The 16,236-nt window shown below is 38.4% G+C and overlaps 6 protein-coding genes across 6 annotated transcripts in view; 1 reads left to right on the top strand and 5 right to left on the bottom strand.

Moving 5' to 3' along the window:
* Positions 1-16,236, top strand: part of LOC132111928 (histone H2A-like) — a 153,929-nt gene that overhangs the window by 123,578 nt on the left and 14,115 nt on the right. The gene's annotated exons all lie outside the window — the stretch shown is intronic.
* Positions 1,813-4,839, bottom strand: LOC132099252 (sterile alpha motif domain-containing protein 9-like). Its single transcript, XM_059505692.1, has one exon. The coding sequence runs from the start codon at positions 4,799-4,801 to the stop codon at positions 1,814-1,816; it is 2,988 nt and encodes a 995-aa protein (XP_059361675.1). The 5' UTR covers positions 4,802-4,839; the 3' UTR covers position 1,813.
* On the bottom strand, positions 9,335-9,880 carry LOC132112032 (histone H2B-like). Its single transcript, XM_059519627.1, has one exon. The coding sequence runs from the start codon at positions 9,827-9,829 to the stop codon at positions 9,455-9,457; it is 375 nt and encodes a 124-aa protein (XP_059375610.1). The 5' UTR covers positions 9,830-9,880; the 3' UTR covers positions 9,335-9,454.
* Positions 11,667-12,071, bottom strand: LOC132112163 (histone H4). Its single transcript, XM_059519744.1, has one exon. The coding sequence runs from the start codon at positions 12,017-12,019 to the stop codon at positions 11,708-11,710; it is 312 nt and encodes a 103-aa protein (XP_059375727.1). The 5' UTR covers positions 12,020-12,071; the 3' UTR covers positions 11,667-11,707.
* LOC132111877 (histone H3-like) lies at positions 14,081-14,576 on the bottom strand. The gene has a single exon (XM_059519515.1). It carries the CDS (start codon positions 14,541-14,543, stop codon positions 14,133-14,135), a length of 411 nt encoding a protein of 136 aa, XP_059375498.1. The 5' UTR covers positions 14,544-14,576; the 3' UTR covers positions 14,081-14,132.
* On the bottom strand, positions 15,267-15,754 carry LOC132111990 (histone H2A-like). Its single transcript, XM_059519592.1, has one exon. The coding sequence runs from the start codon at positions 15,702-15,704 to the stop codon at positions 15,318-15,320; it is 387 nt and encodes a 128-aa protein (XP_059375575.1). The 5' UTR covers positions 15,705-15,754; the 3' UTR covers positions 15,267-15,317.

The raw sequence follows: 16,236 nt of genomic DNA, 5'->3' as shown, positions 1-16,236 counted from the left end.
TCCCTATCGCCAATCCATCAGTGATTGATCAGACGTACATATCGCGAAAGGGACACGTGGCCATAAACGTGCAGGTTATAGTGGACCATATAGGGGTGTGATCTCCGACCTGGTGGCAAGGTCCAGCAAAACTTCAAGTTCCTCTGACGAGAAGCTTGGTGCCCTTTTTTTACGTTGCTTCGCCACCATTTTCTGTGTCTAACTCTCTCTCTCGGTTCATTTTAGATAGGTTGCTTTTTTTGAAAACATTAACCAATGGCAATCAATACCACATTAAACAGAAGTAACTGCAGCTGCTTGCCAATCAATTCTGATTGTAAAGTACATTACCATTAATATAAAAGTGTATTACATAATTTTTAGAAATCATTTAACCCATCTCAAGAAGCGGCACAAGTGGCAAAATGGGATGAGGAGGGTGGATTATTAGCGAAAGATACCCGGTTTGTCTTACCGCCACAACATATCGTGTGAACATATTACTGACCATTTGATCATTTAATTAATAGTCTATATTTTACTGATAACTTAAACTATGTTAAGATAAATGTTACTGTAATAATTTGAGGAATGTCTCATTTGCATAGAACGTGTTGGCTTTCTTAATGCTGTAATGCACCTTCGCATGAAGTGGAAAATCGAGTCCTGAGCAATCGATGCCAACTAATTCAGCACCTTCACTCGGGACGGTGCCATTGTAACGTTGAATGTAAGAGGCAGCATGTTAATAAGCTTTCTACGGGACACTTCGGGGAACACACTTATTAACATAAACAACTTTGGTAAGATATATCTTTCAAGTCTTCTTAGCGCGCTAAGAGTGAGTGTTTTCGGGGAACCGGGCCCTGATCAGTAGATGTCATGTAAGGACTTTCAAACACTTCCAAACAGTGAATTATTTTGCACCTGGTTCAGTTGATTAAAATCTTCAAAAGGTTGTTTCTTCCATCACTGTTTCAGTGAAGTCTGACCAGACCAGCTTCCACACGAACGCAAGCCCATTTTTAGTATTTGTATATAAATTTTTTTTTTTTTTTTTTTATAGGAACTTTTTGCCCCCATGCTCACTAGTGGTAACAGTATAATTAAAACCAATCCCAAATCCCAACATAACTAAACATTAAACCATTTCAGAATCCCTTTTCTCATCTTGCACAAAACACAAACGTTATACTTAACATTTAACACATAACATTTTTACTCTCCTCATTAAATGCTATGCAAAGTATCTTGTGAATGTTAGTCAATATTTTTTCTTAGACACAAATATATGTCTTGGCTTTTATACTTTCATTCCACCATAAACAAAAGCTTATACAATGAAAGTAGAAATCTCACATAAAATAAAACTAAATACATGTTGTCAATGTGCAATGTAGTTTACTTATTAAAAAATATCTTAATGTTTATTTTGATGTATTTTTTAAATATACATAGTTTCAGTTTTTCACCTTTATTTAGTTATTTATTTATTTGTTTGTTGGTTGGTTGGTTATTTTTCTTGGTGCTGAGAAGAATCACGTGGCAAAAAAAAAAATAAAAAAAAAATACACATATATATAATAGTAAAAAGAGATTGAAGGTGAAAGATCATTTAGGTTGTTTTCATTCTGTGTGTCTTCTTATAATATGCGCCCCTGAAAGCTGCAAAGAAAAAGCAATAAAAATATCTCACTGCGGGAAAAAAATGCAATTGATACATACATATTTTGCAAACAACCAAACTGCATACTGATAAAAGCTTGGTAAATATCAATTGTGTTCTATGCGTCGGTCTTATTATGAAGTAAAAAGTATGTAACTTACAGTTCTCTTAATATCTGATGTTGTAGGCGACTGGTCCTCTGATGGTGAAGCCCAGGTAGAAAGACACCTGGCCTGGTTTGCACACACTGGACGGATTGTGAGGAGAGACTGGAATCTGTTTTTCTCTTCTAAAAGCAAACACCCTATGATTTCTGACCTGCCCATTGACACGTGGAAGATCTTTGATCTCTACACTAGCATCCCCTTCAGTGAGGAGCTCCAGAGCAGTTTGATGCAGTTTTGAGATGTGAACCAGTCTCTCCAAACCTTTTCCTTTCCCAAAGAAGAACAGAGGCACCAGGTAGCGACCGCGGAGGTATTTCTGATACTTACTCTTGTATAAATGATTCATTTTTCTGAGACACTTTTCAAGGTTTGGAGGGTTTGTGATTCCTGGCTGTGCTTCATCAGCCCAAAAGAGCAAAAGAATCAAGAGGTAAAACTCTGGGCTTCTGTCTTGCATTTCTCTCAGCCAAAGTTTCTGTAACCTGGCCGGAAGATCTTCTGCTTTTTCACACGGATCACCTGATTGACTCAAGATGATGTTGGCAAGGATGTAGAGAACGGTTTGGGTTTCGTTATCAGACTGTGGATTATCAAATTTACTTTTATATCGTTTAAGCACATTGCTGTCTGATTTTAGGAAATGAAGCAGTCCTCCAAAAGACTTCATCTTTTTCTCATTCAGGGTCATTTCATCAGTCTGCTCTCTCTGTTTAAAATATTTCCTGTAGCACTCGTCAACATCTTCATGAAAGTAGTCCGGTTCCTCTTTATTGAGGCTTAGTCTTGAGAAAGCCAGATACCATTCAAAGAAATCATATCTAGACTCAACATCACCTCTGAGACGACTGATGAAATCACTGTGTTGTTGTTCAAAGTGTTGAAAAGGGCTTGAATGTATGATCTTGCAAACCTGAAGAAATCCAAAGAGACCCCTGTTATTGAATCCAGTGTCATCTTCAGACTCCTTTTCAGCAACTTTCTCTACATCTTTAAATGCATCAATGGCAGACTGTGCTATGGCCAAAACGTTCTCTACATCTGTGCATGTTTCTCCAGCTTCAATCCAGATTTTCCGCAGGTTGTTTTTGTGAATTTGTCCCAAAGTATCCTTTAAATGTGAATTTTGAGGGTCTCTTTCAATTGCCATTTTTGCCCAGTGTTCTGCCTCAACATATTTGTTTTCCTCTTGTACCTTAATGTAATAAAAACGTGCAAGAACTTGAGGATAAAAAGGGTCTGTGCAGAACAAATCTGAAAGCAACTCCAACAAACAAATGCATTGCTCAGTATTATTTTCACGTTCATGCATGATGTCAAGAATCAATCTGGAAAACTTTTCCTTTTCCATCAGACCCTCAGGCCTTGTGATGAACATGCTCTTGCAAATTTTCTCATAATTACTCTCGTTTTCTTTCACCAAGCTGTTCAAGAAGTCAAGAGCGATGTTGAATCTTGTCAGTTTGTGCTCAGTGAATATTTTTAGACATGCATCAGCAATCATTGGATGTGCCAGATATATGCATTGTTTTTTTTGTTCTCCTTCTGAGTACGTTACTATGAGACCCTCGAAAGGTTTCATTATTGTTTCCAGCAAAAGGTTTTCTCCATCAGTGGACCATTCTTCTTCTTTAATGAAATCCTCACAGAAATGCTTCATCAAGTGTGAACCTGGGACATATGAGTTTATCAAAGCCAGAAAACTGAGAAGTCTTGTGCTGCTGGACTTTGTGTCTGTTTTAATATTATTCATCATTTCTTCTGTGATCAGTTTCTCTGCATCTTCTTTCTGGAAACCTCCCTGCATGATGTTAAAGGCATGAAACTTCTGTGACATTTCCTTATGTTTACTTTCCAGCTGAAGCTTTTTCTGAGCAAACCTGTCCTTCTCATCTGGTAAGAGCTCCATTTTCAGCTTCACATCACTTGGCGCTCGAACAACATTTTTCTGATAAGCATTGATAATGATGAATGCAGGATGGTTGGTTTGATCGGCACGCTTTAACTTTAACAGACTCTTTAATAAGTAGCGTAGTAGCTTTTCTCCTTTGTTTTCCAACAGGAGAAGCATAGTCTTGTTATGTGTTTCATATATTCTGAACAGTTCTTTTGCTGTATTTTCAATATCTCTTACCAACTCGTCTTTATTTTCTGCAGTCTCTGTTTTGAATGATTTTGTCAGGGTATGACATGTGAACTCTTCACTCAAGTATCTCAGTACTTCACTGGCTAGTGTTGATCCACCGCTGGCTTCATGGTACAACAGATTTATGGTTGCGACTCTCCTTTGGCCTTTTCTCTGTAGTCGGATCTGTTGTATTAGTTTTTCCTTAAATTGTCTAATTTGCTCTTCAGACAGCTTTTTGTTGAGAATCAGTGTGTCTGTGAGAGTAAAGTCTGCAGTCTTGCAGTTCAAAATGATCACGACTGGAGAGTCTGTGTTGATGTCCCTCTTATGGATTTCCTCAATCAGGTTTTCTCTAAGATCATTGTCCAGCTTTGTCTTGGTGTCCAGTAACAGCAGCACAGTTTTCCGATCTTGTTTTGCATGTTGTTCATTAGACAGCAGAAAGAGGTCCAGCACTTGTTTGGACAGCTGTTTGGTGTCTAGATCTGAATCGATCACTTTGGCACATCTGAGATCTTTCCGAAAATGCCAAAGCACCTGCATGGAGAGAGTTGAGCCTCCACTCCCGGGCTGGTATTGTAAAGAAACATCGGTGATCAGACAGCTTTTTCTGTTTTTTCTCTTAATTAACTGTGTTAAATCATTAAAGCCGTCCCTCTTGACTAAAGGATAGTTTTCTTCCTCTGCTAAATTAAGCCACTTTGGTGAAGCTCCTTTAAGAAAATCAGACTCATGCTTCCTTCCTTCTTCAGGGTTAATGTCTTCTGTTTCAAACATATTGGACCATACAACATTGAGGCATGATAGTGATTCTCTGAGTTTAACTGGAATCGCGATGGTTCCACTTCTGGATGCAGTATACATGATCAATCCTGCATTAATTTAGTCAATTCACTTAAATTATATATTATTGTTTTATTAAGATGTAAATGTTTATTTTAGGAGCATCTCCAAACTGATGTTAATTGATGAGGATTCCTGTCCTTGCGGCAATGTGGAGAAATGAATTGAGATACCTAGCAAAACAAAATAAACATTTCCCATTGTAGTTTAAATAATTGCCAATTAACAAGTGAACGAATGTGTACTTGTTGGTTATTCACTAAACTTACACTATTGCATGCAAATTGAAATTTAAAATAACATGTAATTCACTAACAATTTCATTCAATTCATTAAATTATGCATAAACAATTAACATTTTTGGCATTCATTAAATATAGAAATCGCTTATGTATTTTACCTACCACATCAATACTAAAATAATAAACATGTTTTTATAAGGCAATACACTGCTTGAATGTTCTTACCGTTCTGCTGACAGACAGTGGCTGTGACTTCGTGTAATGCGAATGAGGGAAGCAAATGTATTTAAATAGCCATCGGGTCTTGAAGTCCAGTCCCACTGAGTCATAGTTACATGTAAAGCTATTTATGTATAAAAAATGAAAGAATCACAATGAGTAAATGCTATTGTCACGTCACATCTGATGCCATGTCTATTACTCAACAACAATTATCTGCACGTTTATTCACACAAATACCATTAGATGCTGTAACATATGCTGTATGTGCTTCCCACTTCATTTTTTAACTGAGCAAGATTATTTATAAAATATTATCCACTCTTAACCAGTTTCAATAAAACCACTTTTAACTGAACATTAATAAACATAGGCAGAAAAATGCATAATTATTTCACTGTAAATGGGAGGATGTTGGGGAGCGTTTTCCTTGAATCACTGCTCACCAAAACAAGTTTCATCTCTCTGAAAATGAAAGTAAGTAACACAGTTGTCACACACACACACACACAAATATGTGTGTGTGTGTGTGTGTGTGTGTGTGTGTGGGTGGGTGTGGGTGTGTGTTTCTGTGTGTGTGTGTGTGTGTGTGTGTGTGTGTGTGACAACTGTGTTCTTACTTTCATTTTCAGAGAGATGAAACTTGTTTTGGTTTACATTTATTCATTTAGCGGATGCTTTTATCCAGAGCAACTTACAAATGAGGACAGTGGAAGCAATCAAAAACAACAAAAAGAGCAATGATATATAAGTGCTATAACAAGTCTCAGTTAGCTTAACACACGTAGCATGGGCTTTTAAATAATATAATAAATAAAAAGAAAACAGATAGAATAGAAAACTAATAGAGCAAACTATAGTGTCTTATATATACACACACAATTGCATAATAAATGAAAAGAAAATAGAATATAAAAAGATTAGAAAGGTAGTTAGATTTTTTTAGAATAGAATTAGAATAGTGAGTGTAAGTTACAGAGTCAAATAAAGATGGAAGAGATATGATTTAAGCCGATTCTTGAAGATGGCTAAGGACTCGAAAGCTCGGATTGAGTTGGGGAGGTCATTCCACCAGGAGGAACATTTAATTTAAGTCTGTAAAAGTGACTTTGTGCTTCTTTGGGATGAACGTTCACTTGCAGAACGCAAGCTTCTAGAGGGCATATAAGTCTGAAGTAATGAATTTAGGTAAATGGGTGCAGAGCCAGTGGTAGTGGTAGGTATATATATAGGTCCTAGGAAGCATACTACTGTGAAATGTAATCACTATATTAAAAAGTAAAAAAAAAAAAAAAAAAAGAGCAGCAAGCCCAATGTATCTGAAAATGAAAGTTGGAAGACAATGGTTCTACGTTATTTACACCTAAACCTGTTCGAGTCATGTTGTGTCTTTGAAGATGATTCAGTTAAAGCGTTTTCTGTTTCCATTGGTTCATGTGTTTCCTCCTTGTGTTTAGTTTTGTTTCTCTGGTGATTTTTTTAGTGTTCCTGAGTTTGTTTGGTTTCATAATGATGATAATAATAATAATAATAATAATAATACTGTGTATTGGATTATTTAATGTGAAAGAAAAAGCAATCCAACAACTTTGAGAAGTACATAGTGTTGGAGTGACTTTAGTGATAAAATCCCTTTTAACAAAAAGGGAGCTTGTGATAAACTTATTTGGATATGAATAATGAAATTGTACTGCCACTTACAGACTGGACTGTTTATGCTGAATTTATCTGAAAGAACACAGAAAAACAATTAAAATATAAAAGATAAAGATCTGATCAACAGAGAGTTTTGCAAGTTCTTGTGGATTGTTTCCTGATTGTATATTAACTTCCCAGATTGTTTTGTCTTTGTCTTCTATATAGAGTTCAATTGGTTTCTTTCCATCTTGAATGTATTAATCAAAGAAGTTGGCCTTGCAGGGTGTCAGATTTAAATCCTGACAAAAAGCGAATTTAAATATTTTAAAAAAGAGGCGGCGAGTAAGTTTGGATTATTTTAAGTAACTAAACAAACATACACACTTTTAGGGCTTAATTTGGTGTTGGTTTTACAATCTCTGTATTCTTTTTATCTTTCTCCTTCACATCCTAACAGTGATAGACATAATTATCTCTCAAACATGTCCTTGTTGCAAAAAGATAAATCTACTCATATTGTCCATATGAATATCTATATTCCAAGTTCTCTGAAGCCATCTTTCAAACCTAAATCACTAAAACCTTTTGAGTGATGCATAACTTATAAACAGAGGTTTATACACATTTCATAAACATACTATATATAAATATATATACATATATATATCAAAGTTATTGTATGCGTTCAAAAGACTTTAGAATGTAATGAATAATTGTTTTATTGAATAAAAGAGTGGCCTGAGGAAAATTATGACAAATGTCATTATCGCTTCAGATCAGTTTGGATACTGAAATACATTGTCACTTCAGATAAAATCTGATGAAAGGATGATTACTTTCTAATTTTTTCAGTAAATAAATGACAGATTACATGTCCTCTCATAAAGCTTATCACTAGATTTGACCTTCTTCAGTTTTTCATCATTTAAAATCAGGTACACGTGAAGGTTGAGGGGAGATGTTCTGTTGCGATAAATCAAAGTTTCACAGTGAAATTTCATGGTGAGGTACTCCTGAATATGTGCAATAATTCCCAAGAGTGAGAATGTGGGATTGAGGAGCTTGGCATGGGATCTGGTTAGTTCACATCTCTCCAATGAAGCTTCACTGCCGTTTACATGAAGAGCTTTCACTGCATCAGAGAAAGATCCAGAATCTGTGGACAGCAAAGCTGGTTAAAGTCTTCAAGAACAAGAGCTCAAAGGTCTGGCTTGAAAGGTTCACATGAATGTTGAAGTGATTGGATCTGGAATGAGAGGAGCGGACACTAAAAAAAACAAATATAGCACTGATAAAGATGCTCTCAGGAGAGGTTATATTAGTTATATATGCAATAGTGATGGTTCGTTCGCGAATGAGCCGACTCTTGTAGGTGAACGACGGGAGCTGGCTCGCATATCTGAAGAGCCGACTCTATTTAAAAAAAATATAGCCTATAGAAATTAAATCATTATGTAAAAATGAAATAATGGATGCATTTTATTTTATTTAAAATAATTGACTAATTCAAAGAACTAATATGTATAAATATATATATATATATATATATATTATATAGGCCTAAAGGCGCACATATTCGTTTCGACTGTGATCAGCCTCACATTCTGTTCCTGTCAATCATACACGAGGTGTCAACCAATTATACGGCATGAGGGAGGGGCCGAGTCATCACACACACACACACACACACACACACACACACACACAGTGTCAAACTCGGAGGAGAGGAGAGGAAAAACACAACGTTTTGAAAACAAAACAAAAGCAGAAAAGTGAGTCGGAAGCACAGCAGCATTCGGAATCATTTTAATGATCATCAGCCCCTCGATCGAAAGTAAGGCAGCTTGCATTACTGAATGCAAATCTCTCATATAATAAAAACATGATCAGCATTGTGTGTGTGTGTGTGTGTCTTCATGCTAGTTTTACAAAACGTAACTAGTGAGATAGTTCATGCTGGTTATATAACATGCCAAAAAAAGAGGGACCAATTTAATCCTTTGTTTTTTATTTTTCTTTAATATGGGTTATATTATGTTGTTCAGATTCAGATTGTAGCCTATTCGTTTTGTAATGTTGTCGTCTCTATACATGAAAGTTTTAATTTAAATGCAAATGTTTAATAATATTTTTTTTCATAAGAAATCGATGCATTTGTAAGAAATTATGAGACATTTGAGTATGACTTCATTTAATTATTTAATTCGAATTGTTTTCACAATCAAAACATTATTGTTTTTTAAAGAGCCGTTTGTGAGCCAAAAGAGTCGGCTCTTTTCAGTGAGCCGAGTCAAACGAGCGGGTCACGAAAAAGAGCCGAAATGCCCATCACTAATAGGCAATGTTACAAGTATGTATTATTTCGTAAGGATTCATCTCTGTACCTGCACTTGATACTTGCAACCTCTGAAAGTTTTTGAAATTCCCATTCAGAATCATCCTAACAGTGGCAAAAATAAACTTAATTAAGATTATACGTTTTAAATGAGACTCAACTAAAAACAGCAGTTGTCCTTTCAGTGAGAAGTTGGGTGGCTCTTAAAAGAGCCTTTGTGTGTTGAGCTGCAGCGGAGCTCTACTTGGAGCTGGTGTACTTGGTGACGGCCTTGGTGCCCTCAGACACGGCGTGTTTGGCCAGCTCCCCGGGCAGCAGCAGACGCACGGCGGTCTGGATCTCTCGGGAAGTGATGGTGGAGCGCTTGTTGTAGTGAGCGAGACGAGACGACTCACCGGCGATGCGCTCGAAGATGTCGTTGACGAAAGAGTTCATGATGCCCATCGCCTTCGAAGAGATCCCGGTGTCAGGATGAACCTGCTTCAGCACTTTGTACACGTAGATGGCGTAGCTCTCCTTCCTGGACTTTCTGCGCTTCTTTCCTCCTTTCGCGGCGCTCTTAGTGACGGCCTTCTTGGAGCCTTTCTTCGGCGCGGGCTTTGCTGGTTCAGGCATGATGCTGCTGGAGATCAAAACCTCACGAGACAATGATGAGAGAGAGCGGGACAGAGGTATTTATTGACTGGTCTATGCTAATTACCAGAGAGACGGGGAAGCTTCTGATGCTGTGTTTTTATTGGTCAAACCCGTGAACTTATGTTTAATTGGACAACTCGAAGATTATCGGCTGGAACGAGGGCCAATCAGATGTGGCTAGATTATAACTCCGCCCACATCTCCATGTTTGACCGACACCCCCCAGCGAGTACGTTTCCTGTTTCAATTCCTGCTCTTTTTGTTCGTTTTATTCTATACAATGAAATGAGTCTAAAATATCACACAGAATCAATATCAAACTGTCTAATTTTCTCCAATAAACCAATCAAAGCAAATAAAATTTGGAGGAAAAAAAAAGTTTTGTCATTTAGCAGATGCTTTTATCCAAAGCGACTTACAAATGAGGACAGTGGAAGCAATCAAAAACAGCAAAAAGAGCAATGATATAAGTGCTATAACAAGTGTGTTAGCTTAAACACAGTACACTTTTAAATAATATAATGAAATAAAACATAGAATAGAAAAAGAGTAGAGCACGCTAGTGTTGGGTCTTTTTTTTACATAATAAATGAAAATAAAATAGAATACAAAAATATTAGAAAGGTAGTTGGATTTTCTTTTATATAGAATAGAATAGTGTAGAATAGTGAGTGTTAAAGTTAGAGAGTCAAATAAAGATGGAAGAGATGTGTTTTAAGCCAATTCTTGAAGATGGCTAAGGACTCGAATGCTCGGATTGAGTTGGGGAGGTCATTCCACCAGGAGGAACATTTAATTTAAGTCTGTAAAAGTGACTTTGTGCTTCTTTGGGATGAACAATATTGATGGGCATTTCGGCTCTTTTTCGTGACCCGGCTCGTTTGACTCACAAATTGCTCTTTAAAAAACAATAATGTTTTGACTATGATAGGTGTGAAAACAATTCTAATTAAATTATTAAATGAAATCAGACTCACAATGTCTAACAATTTATTTAAACATGCATTGATTTATGAAAAAGTGTTTGTCATGTTATATAACCAGCATGAACTATCTCACTAGTTACGTTGAACACGCACACACACAATGATGATCGTATTTTTATTTTATGAGAGATTTGCATTGAGAAATGCAGACTGCCTTACTTTCGAGGGGCTGATGCGGTTTCTTCACTCAGTAATAATTTGTCCTGTTTTCGAGAAGACCCTCTCAGAGGGAACGGATGTGGCCACTATGCAGTCTTCCCTGTCATGACTTTAGTAAGCCGTGGGTAGATAGAGGCTTTGCTTTTCCACCAGCTCAGAGGATATGCAGAACTTTGGAGGGGCTCCTCCATTATGGCATCTGCTGAGGGATTCCTTCGTGCTGCATTCCCAGTTGCTCTCTCATCACACAGCACTACTGCTGGTGCTTCTGCTTCCTGTTGCCCTGGTGACTGCTGGGGCTGTCTCCCTGCTGCTGAGGCGAACCACTTTTGGGTTTAAGTAACGTTACCTTTGCATCTAAACATTCCTTTGATTCTGAAAAAAAAGCACTAAATGAAATCGTCATATACGACAGAAAGAGACAACACCCGTTGTGTAGGTCCTCTAATAACCACATTTTATTACCGGAGCTAATTTTAAAAGCCAACTCTAGGTTTAGAACCAAAGAAATGCAGATCAGTATAGCAGCACACACACACAAAAAAAACCTTTAATTTGCTCTACTCACGATTTACCCCAGAATATATCTTATTCACAGCATTTCTTTATAGTTTCCACATTAAATTGAAAACTTCAACGATAGTTTAACTTCTCTTTAAGTGAGAGTGTGTGTGGCTCTTAAAAGAGCCGTTGGGTTTGTGCTTGTGGTCTTTTATCCTCCGAAGCCGTACAAGGTGCGTCCCTGTCGTTTGAGCGCGTACACAACGTCCATGGCGGTGACGGTCTTTCTCTTGGCGTGCTCGGTGTAAGTGACGGCGTCGCGGATCACGTTCTCCAGGAACACCTTCAGCACACCGCGGGTCTCCTCGTAGATCAGACCGGAGATGCGCTTGACTCCGCCGCGGCGAGCTAGACGACGAATGGCAGGTTTGGTGATTCCCTGGATGTTATCGCGCAGCACTTTACGGTGACGCTTAGCGCCTCCTTTTCCGAGTCCTTTACCGCCTTTGCCTCTTCCAGACATGATGAAGATTTTTCTAGTTTCAGTCGAGCGACGAAAACGTCTAGGAGAAAATTACTGCAGGGAGGTTCTTTACATCTGCTTACAGGACCTGACTGAAACCAGCGCGCGACACGTCACGCTCCCCTCTTCGCTAGTTAGAGCAGGAAACAATGAGGTTTAATGTTTTATATTAAAATCCATGTTTTAAAGCACTTATATGGAATTATATGCAATCCTGATGGCAGTGCAATGGACTGAGCAGATTAGGAACCATAAGTGTTAATATGTAGCGACTCTGTGTCAGATATAAATAGTATAGGGAACGGGTTTTCAAAGAGTCGACAATATCCCGTGTATGATATTCTTCTGGCAATTAGAGACGTGAAAAGTAGAGGGGTAGAGATATAATTTGTGTGGGTTCCAGCCCATGTAGGTATTACATTAAATGAAAAGGCTGATAACTTGGCCAAGGAAGCAGCTCAAAAGGAGTTGTGGTGCTTTCGTGTAGAAAATATGACCTACAAAGACAAGATCTATACAGAGAATTGCGATAAATTGGTTTGAAAGAAATATCTCTGAAACATATTTTATAAGTAGGGGTAAGCAAGAAAGGAAAACTCTGTCTTTTTAAAATTTTAATAGTCTCTGGACTGTATAAAAGGATATAGTGGAATGATATAATAGATCCATAGATCGCAGCAATGCAACTTCCCATTTTTTGCAATGCAAAAAATCCCATAGAAGAAGAAGAAAGCATTTATAAAATCATCTGCATCATGTTTACACGCATTAGGCTCAGATCAAACCCCGTCTAGCTGAGATGACGGCAGAAGTGTTTTTTTTTTTTTTTCTTTACTTGGGTAAGGTTTGCAATCAAACAATAATCTGAAGAATCCTGCCTGATGTGAATAGATAATTGAATAAATATTTGAAGATTTTGCTAAGAACAGTCTAATCTCCTTTAAATAGCAATATTGCAGACTTTATTTGTACTTTGTGGATGGTTTGTCTTCAGGAGATCTTTGGGCCAAACAGGTCTTGTCGTCCAAACCATGGCTACAAACAACATCAGATGAAAATGTTGCTGCGGTGCAAGTCTGAGAACTGTTGGAGCAGCAGAAACACTTCTACAGATCCTTGCTCCTTGAAATATTGTTTCAAATATTTTTACTCCAGTAATGTTTGCTGACGATACAAACTTAGTTCTCTCTCACTCATATTTTAATTCATTATGACTACAAATTATGGTCTAACTAAATTCTTGGGAGGTTTTGTTGATGAGATTGAGTTGGAGGGAACAAGTCAATTACGTGAGCAGCAAAATACATAAATGTACAGGATAAGAAGAATTAGGCATCTTTTTACTACAGTGTCTTCTTACACTTTACTATAGTTTAATTTATCAGTGTCTTTCATATTGTAATATTGTTTGGGGAAGTACTTTTCCTACTCTTCAGAAAAAAATCTTTATTCTTCAGCAGCTTTTTTCTAGTATTGCATCCCGATCAAACATATACTTGAAAGTGAAAAGTGATGTGACATACAGCCAAGTATGGTGACCCATACTCCGAAATCATGCTCTGCATTTAACCCATCCGAAGTGCACACACACACACACACAGAGCAGTGAGAAGAGAACACACACCCACAGCTGCGGCTTCCAGGGAGCAGTTGGAGTATGGCTTGTACTGTGTTTGTTTAATGTAAGGTTTTAACCTTGTTAAAAAAAAAAAATAACTTTCATATCACGGTTGTCTAGAGCTGCAGAAAAGCACAACAAAGTCAACGGAGGGCAAGATATCACACTAAACAAATCAGTGCTGTTAAATTCCCCCATAAATAAACAACTGTTATAACAAAATTATATCTACTTACATATTTAAACAATCACAAGAATAAGGTATCTTTTTCTAATTTGTTTAGAGAAATAGCCCATTACACAACACGGTTAATTGTTAACACATCTGCCGTGTTTCCACATGTGATTATTACTTGAAATGGGGACCAAAAACGTATAGAAAGCTTAGGTGTTATATTGATTATCATGTTACAGTGGAAACGGTCTCATTGAGAGTTATGTAGGTGGCTCTTAAAAGAGCCTTTGGGGTGTGACGCGGCTGATGCAGCGGCGGGTTTAAGCGCGCTCTCCGCGGATGCGGCGGGCCAGCTGGATGTCTTTGGGCATGATGGTGACTCTCTTGGCGTGGATGGCGCACAGGTTGGTGTCCTCGAACAGACCGACCAGATAAGCCTCGCTGGACTCCTGCAGGGCCATGACAGCGGAGCTCTGGAAGCGCAGGTCCGTCTTGAAATCCTGAGCGATCTCTCGCACCAGACGCTGGAAAGGCAGTTTGCGGATCAGCAGCTCGGTGGACTTCTGATAGCGGCGGATCTCTCGGAGAGCCACTGTCCCGGGCCTGTAACGGTGGGGCTTCTTGACGCCGCCGGTGGCTGGGGCGCTCTTCCGGGCGGCTTTAGTAGCGAGCTGCTTCCTCGGGGCTTTACCACCGGTGGATTTACGAGCGGTCTGCTTGGTTCTTGCCATTGCTGAGTTATACTTCTCCTTCTGTGTAAGAAATTAGTAGAAATGCTGCTCTATTTTACGTGCTTGCTTTTAAAGCCGCTTACAGCCACAGCTTCTGGCGTCATAAAGGTGCTGAGGCCTGTGATTGGCTGATGTGTGACATCTGCGCATGACTGCTAGCCAATGACTGTACACCTCCTGTTTTCAAACAGCATTTAGTTTCCCCGCTCAAAATGCTTTGTTCTGGTTTACTAATTCAACATCACAAGCACTTTACTTTAGACTTCATATTTACGTTGTGTTTCATAGCTGAATTTCCTTACTATCTGTATACAATCACAACCAAAAATACACCATCCAAAGAATATATTTTTATTATATATATTGTTTATATTTTATAGATTTTAATTTTTATGTATTTATTCTTCATGAACATTTTACATTTAACGATGGGTGTTATTAAACGACATTACTGTATGACTACTGATTAAATAAACCTGAAGAAATGGGTCACTCTTAAAAGAGGCTTTGAGTTGAGTTCAATCGGATTCTTACCATCTGCATACAATCAGAATTACAAAAGGGACACCCTCCAAAGAACAACATAATTCACCACAGTTTGTGCGGTTTAAGTCTTACCTAAATTTATTTATTCTACATGAACATTTAATTTTTAAATTATAATGTGACTTAAGTGAGAACATAACTGGTTAAATAACAAAAACCGCTCTCCATCAGATAAAATGGGTGGCTCTTAAAAGAGCCTTTGTGTTTGAGAAACCGAGTTGAATGGGTTTACTTGGCTTTGGCGGGTTTCTCGGTCTTCTTGGGCAGCAGCACGGCCTGGATGTTGGGCAGCACACCGCCCTGAGCGATGGTCACTCGACCCAGGAGTTTGTTGAGCTCCTCATCATTGCGCACCGCCAGCTGCAGGTGACGGGGAATGATGCGGGTCTTCTTGTTGTCTCTCGCGGCGTTTCCAGCCAACTCCAGGATCTCAGCGGTCAGATACTCGAGCACAGCCGCCAGATAGACGGGAGCTCCGGCACCGACGCGCTCGGCGTAGTTCCCTTTGCGGAGAAGTCTGTGAACACGACCGACGGGGAACTGCAGCCCTGCTCTGGAGGAGCGAGTCTTGGCCTTCGCTCTCGCTTTGCCGCCGGTTTTACCTCTTCCGCTCATTGTAGATAGTATAATATTTCTGCGTGCGTAATGTAGAAAGAATGAATTTATGACCCCCGCTCTGCTGTATTTAAAAGAGCGTGCGAGTCGCTCATTGGTTTAGAGTCTGTAAGATTTCTAACCAATCACTGAACTTCCCTCCAACACCAACCGCCGAAGCTACGCCTCCACAGCTGGCGCGCGCATTGTGCAGCTTTTTTTAAGAAACAACGCGACAGAAAACATTCCAGAATACTCCAACCCAGTAGGTGGCGGATATGCACCTTTAGTTGGTTTGCCGACCGCCATTTAAAATCAACAGAAGAAGAAGAAGAAGAACATTCCAGAAATTATGACGTGTGCTTAAGTATTTCAAAATAACTGTCAATGCAAAAAGCATTGATTGATACATACTGTTTTTAACCCACTTAATGTTATTTCAATTATCCATTAAAGCTTTTATTTTTAATATGTTTATTTCTTTTTCAAAATACTCAGTCAACATGTAAAACAATCTGACTTTGTTGCAGCCTGGAATTGAACTACTGGTTTC

This window comes from Carassius carassius, chromosome 2 (genome assembly GCF_963082965.1).
Source record: "Carassius carassius chromosome 2, fCarCar2.1, whole genome shotgun sequence".
Classification (NCBI taxonomy): domain Eukaryota; kingdom Metazoa; phylum Chordata; class Actinopteri; order Cypriniformes; family Cyprinidae; genus Carassius; species Carassius carassius.
The sequence above is the reverse complement of the archived record's forward strand: the minus strand, read 5'-3'. Positions and strand labels throughout refer to the sequence as shown.

Bases quoted from the DNA above. Each gene is read 5' to 3' on its own strand.
- LOC132099252 (XM_059505692.1), bottom strand. From the start codon at position 4,801: ATGTATACTGCATCCAGAAGTGGAACCATCGCGATTCCAGTTAAACTC.
- LOC132112032 (XM_059519627.1), bottom strand. From the start codon at position 9,829: ATGCCTGAACCAGCAAAGCCCGCGCCGAAGAAAGGCTCCAAGAAGGCC.
- LOC132112163 (XM_059519744.1), bottom strand. From the start codon at position 12,019: ATGTCTGGAAGAGGCAAAGGCGGTAAAGGACTCGGAAAAGGAGGCGCT.
- LOC132111877 (XM_059519515.1), bottom strand. From the start codon at position 14,543: ATGGCAAGAACCAAGCAGACCGCTCGTAAATCCACCGGTGGTAAAGCC.
- LOC132111990 (XM_059519592.1), bottom strand. From the start codon at position 15,704: ATGAGCGGAAGAGGTAAAACCGGCGGCAAAGCGAGAGCGAAGGCCAAG.